This window comes from Elephantulus edwardii, unplaced genomic scaffold (assembly GCF_000299155.1).
Source record: "Elephantulus edwardii isolate Elephantulus edwardi_28Jun2011 unplaced genomic scaffold, EleEdw1.0 scaffold00086, whole genome shotgun sequence".
NCBI lineage: Eukaryota > Metazoa > Chordata > Mammalia > Macroscelidea > Macroscelididae > Elephantulus > Elephantulus edwardii.
Window position 1 is genome coordinate 2,708,929 of NW_006399836.1, and position 8,834 is coordinate 2,717,762.

General features: G+C 55.2%; 2 protein-coding genes across 2 annotated transcripts in view; both read left to right on the top strand.

Annotated features, from left to right (window-relative positions):
- The window catches only part of TNFRSF13C (tumor necrosis factor receptor superfamily, member 13C), a 1,378-nt gene extending 398 nt beyond the window's left edge, over positions 1-980 (top strand). Inside the window, exons 2-3 of the mRNA XM_006890179.1 lie at positions 13-197; positions 759-980. Of these exons, the coding sequence (XP_006890241.1) occupies positions 13-197; positions 759-980 (407 nt within the window). The remainder of the gene's footprint in view (positions 1-12; positions 198-758) is intronic.
- A 4,080-nt stretch (positions 981-5,060) lies between these two features.
- LOC102874999 (collagen alpha-1(I) chain-like) overlaps positions 5,061-8,834 on the top strand; it is an 11,458-nt gene continuing 7,684 nt past the window's right edge. The window contains exons 1-5 of the mRNA XM_006890180.1: positions 5,061-5,254; positions 5,327-5,550; positions 5,645-5,811; positions 5,868-5,922; positions 6,017-6,141. Coding sequence (XP_006890242.1) covers positions 5,061-5,254; positions 5,327-5,550; positions 5,645-5,811; positions 5,868-5,922; positions 6,017-6,141 — 765 coding nt within the window. The remainder of the gene's footprint in view (positions 5,255-5,326; positions 5,551-5,644; positions 5,812-5,867; positions 5,923-6,016; positions 6,142-8,834) is intronic.

The following is an 8,834-nucleotide window of genomic DNA, read 5'->3' on the forward strand; positions in this document are numbered from 1 at the left end:
CCTCCCCCCCAGTTGCCAGGCCGAGCAGCTCGGCGCCCGGGACGGCGCTGCAGCCGCAGGAATCAGTGGGCGCGGGCGCCGTTCCGCTGGGGGCGCTGCCGCTGCCGGCGCTGCTCTTTGGCGCCCCCGTGCTGCTGGGGCTGGTACTGTGCCTGGTGCTGCTGGTCCTGCTGAGTCGGCGGCGGCGCTGCGGGGCGGTGGCCCCGGGGACCCTGGACCGCGGCGGCGGTGAGTGGGCTTGGGGGGGACGGAGAGGCGCTCCCCAGCCCAAGCGGGGAGGCTGGACGCTAGGATAGGGGCTGCAAGAACAGTGAGAAAGGGGGAGATGCAGGCTGGGGAGAGGAGGCTTGGCGCTGGGGGTGGAGAAGGGCTGGAGATGGTGCTGATGGGTGGGCAGAGCCTGCCGGGAGAACCTGGGCTGGGTGGGGTGACAGTGCGAGGGTGGGGCACAGCTCTGCCCTCCTCCCAGGAAGGAAGAGACAACACTGGGGAGCCCCGTCTGAAGGAAGAGGCTTCTGCTCTCGAGGAATCTGAGGGGCCTGGCCTTACATCCCTGTGGGACCCCCAACTTGGACTCCCCGTCTCTTCTCCTGTCATCGTCCCTAGCCTTATCCTAGTCACAGTATTCAGGCAGCACTTCCTGTCCTGAGCCTGCCACGTGCCCCAGCCCGCAGTGATGGACCTCATCAATTAGCTCTGGGGTCCCTGAGCTGTGCAGCAGATGAGGCTTCCCGAGCAGAGGAGCAGAGGTGGGGGAGGGAGAGCTATGGCCCAGTCCTGACCCTCCACCCCTCCCCCCAGAGCCCCTGGACAACGTCATCACTCTTAACCCTGGACCTGTGGATGCCGCAGCGCCCATCTGGCCTTCACCTGAAGACCCAGCCACCTCCCCACCTGCCCACAGTGTCCCCGTGCCAGCCACAGAGCTGGGGTCCACTGAGCTGGTGACCACCAAGACAGCCGGCCCTGAGCAACTGTAGCGATGGAGGGGGCAGGAGGCTTCCCTCCCTGGAGACTGCCAGCAGGGCTTGGATGTTGAGTTTGACCTTTTACTTCAGCACCCACCTGCCCCTTTCCAGGGAGTCAGGCTGCCCCCGCGGAACCCACAGAACCACACTATACATGACGGTGTCCGTCTCACCATGCTGTCCCTGATAGCCCTGGAAGTTGTGTCTGAGCTGTGCTTTTCACCAGGTGAAGCCCCACTCGGGAAGGTTTTCCTTTAGCGTGGAAACACCACCATTACAACAGGAGGAAGGTAGAGAAAGGAGGGAGTTTACTTTGCAACAAAAACCCCTCTGAAGGGAGCTCTGGTGGCCTAGTGGCAAGAAGCTGTGCTGCAGTCCTGAGGGTGCGCGGTTCGAATCCACCAGATGCTCCGCTGGAGAAGGAAGGACAATCTCCTCCTGTGCCAGTCGGATCCGACTCTATGGTACACAACAAAAAAAGAAAAAAACAGAACAAAACAAAACCTCTAAATAATTGCTGTGGAATCAGTTTGGACTCACAGCAACTCCACGTGCTGTGAAGTAAAGCTGTTTTCCAGCCTTCCTGAGGCTGTGACCTTTGGGAAGCTGGTTGCCAGGCCTTTCTTCTGAAGAACCTCTGAGGGGTTAAAACTGCCAATCATTTCATTAGTCAAGACTTCCTTGCTCTCAGCGCTGTCCTGTTTTTGAACAGGTGTGAATGTGTTTGTGCTGGACTTGGGGGTAAGAAAGTGCATGGACTGTGCAGATGTGGGCATCGGTGTCTCAGGTCAACCCTGAGCACAGCCGAACCTGCTGGGACCTAAGACGCCATGTTCACCCTAGGAGCAGCTTCTAGAAAAACTCAACCCGAGGGAACACTGAGGCGCACGCCCTGAGAGACCACATTGGGATCTTGATGGTCTCTAAGCTTCAGCATATTGAACTGTACACAGGGGAGGATGCGGGGCTTCTAGAAAGTTCCTTTCACAGAAATCAGAACGCTTGTGGCGTTGACCCAGCTGGACCATCTCAAGCACTGACGCTGAGTGTTGGAGTCACTTAACTGCTCCATACAGGCTTCTAGAGTTCCGTCTTTACCCAGTGGGAGATGCTGGTCTAGCTTTGGTGCCCCTCACTGAAGGGCCTGAGGTCGAAGCCATCTCTGCCTCCTCTGGACACCACACTGCATTCATAGTCATCCAGTTGCTGCCTTCTACACAGTCACATCCCCCGGGTGCAGATTCCACCACGCACAGCTCCCTGGGTACTTGTCACAGTTTCTTTGGAAGAAGCATGGGACTGGTAGGCAAAAGATGAGGTTGGCATTTTGATCGAAGATTCTATAGTTGAATCCTGATCAAAAGGGTAACAATTGCAGGACAGAATTTAAAATGCTCACCAGACTTCTTGAATTTACGGAAATTGAATAAACTCCTAAAACTGTTTCCTTGAAAGAACCTCAAAACCTTAAATCAAGAATATCCCCTGAAATTTTAAAGGCAAATCTCTATACCTTAAATCAAGAATATCCTCTGAAATCTTAAAGGCAAACAATAGTTTATCTTAACTAGTAAAAATTCTGTCTGCCTTGGGCATTACGCTCTTTTAAGAACTATCTTCTTGTTATTTTTGTGTATATGGGATAAAAATGGCCATAGATTTATCCATGGAAAGATTGGATAGCAACTTGAGGAGAGAAGGAGTTTCTTTTGATGGGGGAGAAACGTCTACCTGGATGAGAATGGTTGATTTGATGAGTGTTGAACTGGTGAATGTTTTCTTGTGTATTCTCCTCAAAAATAATAAAATTTTTAAAAAGCTCAAGTCCTCCATCCCGCCGTCTCATTGCAGGACCTTCCTACGTTTGTTGTGTGTTTGCTGGTCTCGGTTTCCCCTGCCCAGGCCTGCCCACCAGAGCCGCCTAGCAAACACTCACCCTGCCTCTGTCCATTTCCCAGCTTGGTCAGGAGCCAGCAGCATATGGATCCCCTGGGACCTGGGCACTCATGGCTAAGTCTCTGGCCAGCCACCCGCTTCCTGAATCCATCTGTGGTGCCCCTGCCCCCAGGGGGTCAGAGAGCTGGGGTGGGGGTCAGGTGGCAGGCAAAAGGAAGACCCAAAATGGGCTCAGCTGTGTGTTTCCCTCTTTGTCCCCAAGCTGGGTCAGTCTGAGCTGTCCTTGGCCACCACATGTTTCTGTCCCATCTCACACTGTACCTTTTTGCCATCGCTGTCAGCACTGAGCCTGGAGGTGGAATGAACCCAGGGACCCCGACATGCAAACCCTGTTCCCTGGCTGGCTCCAGGCTCCTTTCTGGAGCTCAGTTTCCTCTTCTGAGAAATGGTGGGGTGGGGCTTGAGTAGAAAATTTCCCAGAAGACTAGAAGGAACTCCAGGGAATTCATGCTCCCCGATTTAACATAGAGGCCCAGGAGAGCAGGGACTTGGTGTCAGAATTGTCCAGCAAATAATGGCAGTTCCTTGGGAAAACCCAGAAGCAGACCCCAGAGGACAGACGAAGGGGCCACAATTTTCCCTTGAAACAGGGTCTTGCCATCTGCCCACGGTGTCACTTTGGGGTTTATTTATTTACTTATTTATATCTTCTTCTTATTCTTTTGTATGTGTGTGTACCGTCAAATCAGATCTGACTGATACAGGAGGAGATTATCCCTCCTTATCCAGCAGAGCATCTGGTGGATTCGAACCACTCAACTCTGGGATTTCAGTGCAGCTTCTTCATGGTGTCACTTTAAAAGGATCCTTCATATCCAGGGGCTCAAACAGCTCTTTAATAGCACCACCTGGAGTCAGGGAATGTTTATGCTTGTCTGTGGGGGTTGATTTCCCCCCAATTTCTTATCTTTATTAATTTTCTAAATTACATTCTAAAATGAAAAATGGCCGTGTTCAAGAGCTTCCTCCATAATTCAGTATGTTATTATCACTGTTGTTAGAGTTTGTGGGGTTTTTTTTAATTAATTTTTATTAAAAATCAAGATGTACTTTTGTAGACAACTTGGGAATTTCCAGAAAGGGGAACCAGAATGGGTCTGAGTAATGACCATTGGTGCATTTTCTACAAAACTGTAATAATTTTATACATAGAAGGTTGTGATTTGACCATCAGATTGTGGGAGTGTTCTCTGCTCTAACACCCCTCAAAGTTTTCAGCAGCTGCAGTTTTCCACTGAGAATTTTGGTTGATTCCAGGTTTGATTTGTTTTTTGCTGAGCCCTTCTGGGAGAATTGTGCTAAAAGTCTTGCCTTTTTAGGACTTTCCAAAATATCTTGACCAGTTCCTGGTCGTCAGCAGCCTGACTGACAAGAACACTTTGGCCCAGGTGCCCTCTTGGGCCATGACGGATGCGGGGGGGGGGGGGGGGCCCTCTAGGCTCCACCCTTGCCCCTACTCCCTTGTGGTAGAGGATGCAGGATAGACTGGGGGAACTGCTGGCTGGGGTAGAAACTGACGGGGGGGAGGGGGCACGCCCCTCCCCGAGACTATATGGAAGGCAGGTTTTCCTGAAGGAGGGTCTTCTGGTTTCCCCAAGGTCCCTAGGGACCCCAGCAAGTGGGGGAGGGGCTGGCTGAAGTCTCACTTCCTCCTGGGGCTTCCTACAGGCATTTTTCACTTCCTGCCGGGCAGCCCTGGGCAGGAGCCACGGGGGAGGGGTGAGGAGGCCCAGCTGGCCTATGAGGAAGGGCCAGGCCCCTCATCTTCCTGTCTCAGTAGGGCTGACCCCTAGGAGCACTGTCCTTGAAAGCTGGTACCCTGGCTCCCAGTCTGCCAACAAGCCCCCTTTCCCGGGGCCAGTGAGCGCTGGGTGGGGGTGATGCGGCACATAGGTTCTCTCCCCAAGTGCCTCCACCTCCTTGCTGCCCTCTGGACAATTCCTGCCAGAGCCCTCAGTGCTAGGATAGCCCCCCTGGGAGTGAATGTCACCGGGATCTGAGTCTGAGGTCTCAACCATGACCTCCCATCACGCATCTCCTTTCCGTCCCGTGAGACCCAGCGGATCCTGGCCACCCTGCCCTGGGCCAGTCTGGTGGGAGACATAGAAGGACACGCTGGGTTCCCCGGGCCCAGCCATGAGGTGTTTCCAGCTTCCCAGCGCCTCGCACGCCGGGGGACAGCTCATTCCCGTGTACTTAGCCCCTCACCTCCTGGTGTGCTCCATGGCCTCCCCTGAACTGCTGGACCCTGGCCTAGGAGCGGGGGAAATGGGCAGCAACCGCTGGGGGTCGGGCAGGGAGTGTCGTGGGGCACGAGGAGAGACCCCGTGGTGAGAGCCCGGGAGCGTCCCCGCTGCGCGTCCTCAGGTCCCGAGACGCCAAGGGCCTACCGCACCTCCCAGTTCCCCCAGCGGTGGAGAACCGGGGGTCCACGAGATTCAGCCCGGGCATCCTGCACTGATCCCGGGTGGTGCCAGTGATTCGGAGGGGCTCATGTCGGGGCACCGAGCTCCGGGCGCTGGCGCAGGGCGGGAAGCCAGGGGCGGGGCGGGGCCAAGGCGGGGAAGGGTCCGCACAAACCCTCCGGGATGGGTGGAAGGGGAGGGGCCAGAGACTTCTCGGAAAGGCAAGGTCAAGGCCGAGTGAGGGCTCAACCGAGGCCAAGCCCCCAGGCTCCTGCCCTCCTCGCCCTCGAGGGTTCTCGCCCCGTGTGTCCACAGCACAGCAGCCAGGCCTGGACGGTCTCGGAGGCGGGGAGGGCCGGGCTGGGACTCGGGGACCCAGTGTGCTGGCGGACGGTGCAAGTCGTCGGGCTCCGAGCCGTCCTGAGCGATGCCAGAGCGGGGGGACCCTCCTGGCGGAGACGGGAGGACCCTCCCCAGGGACTGTGTGGCCTGCGCCCTGCCCTGCGCTCTAGAGTCTCTTCCCGCGCTCTGACCACAGGGGGGCAGCTCCGACTTTGCGCAGCGCCTTTGGCGGCTCTCAAAGGGGGAGACAGGTGAGGGAATTTGCAGAAAGGTTACATGGGACTCAGGGAAGGAGGCGGCACCCCAATTCCCAGCTCCCCAGTCTCACCATTCCTGCGACCTCAGGAACCCGGGCGCCCCCTCCCTCCCACGGGCAGCTGGCGCCTGAGTCACAGCAGCCTCTGGGAGACAAAGGCAGCAAGGGCCCTCCCCCTGGACCCCCTCCTGGCTCTAGCACTTTTCGCTCTCAGGCAATTTAGAACCACCAGAATTTCTGCTTCTTGGGTCACCTCCCAGTTCCAGGAATTGGAAGCAAAGTGGACTTGGGAATGAGGTCTTTGAGAATGGTGGGGGACTGGTGACATCACCATGCTCTCACCCCAGGGGCAGAGGGACCCCCAGAAGCCTCGCGGACCTGGGTAGTTTGGGGAGGAAGTTGGTTGACCCCTCCCTACAGCTCTAACAGCCTTTCTTGTGGGTGAGGGCCGTAAAGGCCTATAAAAAACTTTCATTACTTCGGTAGAGCAGCAGTTCCAAACCAGGTCCATTCAGCTTCCAAGTGAAGGGTGAGGAGGAGCGCTCGGTGTGAGGGGCTGGACGGGCAATCCAAAAACGGGGGAACCAGGGCAAAGGCTCAGCTTGAACAGGCTCCTGTCCATCACCGCCCCAGGAGAGCTCTGGGCAGGGAGGCTGTCCCTGGGTCACACCTGCTCCAGCTCCTCCGTAGCTCAGGCCACCCACTGCAGGTTCCAGGCCAGACTCTGGCCCTTCCTGGTAGTGTGCCAGCCATAGTGTCGCTCTGAGCCCTGGGTTCCTCGTTATCAAATCCCAAATCCCCTCTACCAGGGCTAGGCAGAACCAGCAAACTGGCCATTCCCTCTCTGCAGTGGGGAAACTGAGGCCCAGTATGGCTTTTCCCTAATGCCCAAGACCTCTCCAGAGTCCCATGCTTCTGAAATCAAGGCCAGGCACCCAGAGAGGGCTGGGTGGTGACTGGTGTGTCCAAGGCAACACACAATTAAACGCATTTGTACACATGTATGCATGGTCCAGGGAAGGACTTGGCCCGGGGGAGCACCCCTGTGTGCCTGCACACTCCCAGACAAAGCACACTGTGCCTCCAGCTATGAGAACGGGGGCGGGGTGGGTGCCCTTCAGGCGCAGAGACGGGCTCTGCCCGCCCCACAGGGCTCGCTGCAGATGCCAGGGGTTATTTTAAGCCTGGATCAATGGATGCGTTTTGGTGACACAGGCTTGGGGGGGGCACGGTGCAGACAGAGGAGACAGGGGGCGAGTGCCTTGCCATGGAGAAGGCAGGTTTACAAGACACCTGGGACCCAAGGAGAGGCAGTCTAGTTAGGCATCTTAATCTATCCATCCCCTGGCCCTGCACACAACCAGGTTGTGTGTGTGTGTGTGTGTGTGTGTGTGTGTGTGATCTGAACAGATCCACAGGAGATGACACTGAGGACCCAGCATAGCTGACTAACGGCTGAACTAGACTGGGATGGGGAAGACATGATGGGAAGGTCATTGTAGACGAGGTGGAAGGACCAGCATCCAGGTCCTTCCTTGGATGAATGGAATGGCAATCCCTATAACTGATGCGTCTGGCTTTCTCCAAGAGTGCCAACATGGGGTGGGAGGACAGCAGAGTGTGAGTGTCCAGTGCCCAGACAGTGGGGGATGGAAGGGGTGGGGACAAGGCATGACCCCAGGGCAGGGCATTGGGGAGACTGGCTCTGGGCCCAGCAGGATTACCCTATCTAGGAAAAGGTCATGCTCTCAAAAGGACAGGAACATCCATGTCAGCCTGAAACCCTGGACTCACTGCTGTCGAGTCAGTTCAGACTCTCAGAGGTAAATGCTGTAGGTTCATGTGAAATGGCCCCAAAGGGTTTCATTTACTTGGATCCACTTGGTACCAATAGTCAGTCAAGAAATCCAGAGACGTGCCGCAATCTGTGGTCAGAAGTCTCTCCAAAGCACTAAAGAACGATGATATTAGTTCAAAGACTAAGGTGTGCCTGATCCGAGCCATAATTGTTTTCTATGCATCTGAAAGTCAGACAATGAATAAGAAAGACAGAAGAAAAATGGTGTGTGGTGTTGGATTCAGGTACTGGCGACACATACTGAATATCCAAGGAGTGACTAAAGAAGAGACAAATCTGTCTCAGAGGAAATGCAACCAAGAATGGTGAAACTTTACCTCATATACTTACTCTGGGTTGTCAGGTGGGGTCAGCTCTTGGAAAAAGACATCATGATGGGGAAGGTCAGAGGCAGAGTGCAGAAAACACCTAGCACATGGGTTGGCACGGTGAGGGTAACAGTGGGCTTGCATGTCAGACGTCATGTGGATGGTGCAGGAAAGGTCAAGGTCAAGGTCTGTGGCTCATAGTATAGCTGTGTGGTGGTCGGCTGGTGGCAGCTAACAGGCAATCTTAGGAAGCTGACTGCCTCATCTTTCCCTCTTGAGCAGCAGGTGGGTTCCGACCGCTGGCTTTCCCCTCTCGGTTGGCCGCTGCACAGACTGGAGGGCAGCTGGCTGGCAGCGGGTGGCAGGAGCACTAACACAAGCTGCTGTTTGCGCCACTGATTCCATTTCCGAGATTGGCCCCCAAGGAAGCAGCAAGGATGCTCCGGAGCAAGAAGCGGAATAACCCATGGGGAGTTTTGGAGCCTCTGAAAGCACGTTGAAAAGGAGTTGCAAAAACACTACGCAAAATGGGACATCTTTATCTGTGGTGCCGGGATGAAGGCGATTTAGGATCATTCTTTTGTTCACTTTCCCTCCTTCTAAAATTGTAACAAGGCAAGTCTTTAAATGGGGTAAGGTCTTCTGGCTTGAATGTGTATGAAAGAGAGAAGAGAAGAGAAGAGAAGAGAAGAGAAGAGAAGAGAAGAGAAGAGAAGAGAAGAGAAGAGAAGAGAAGAGAAG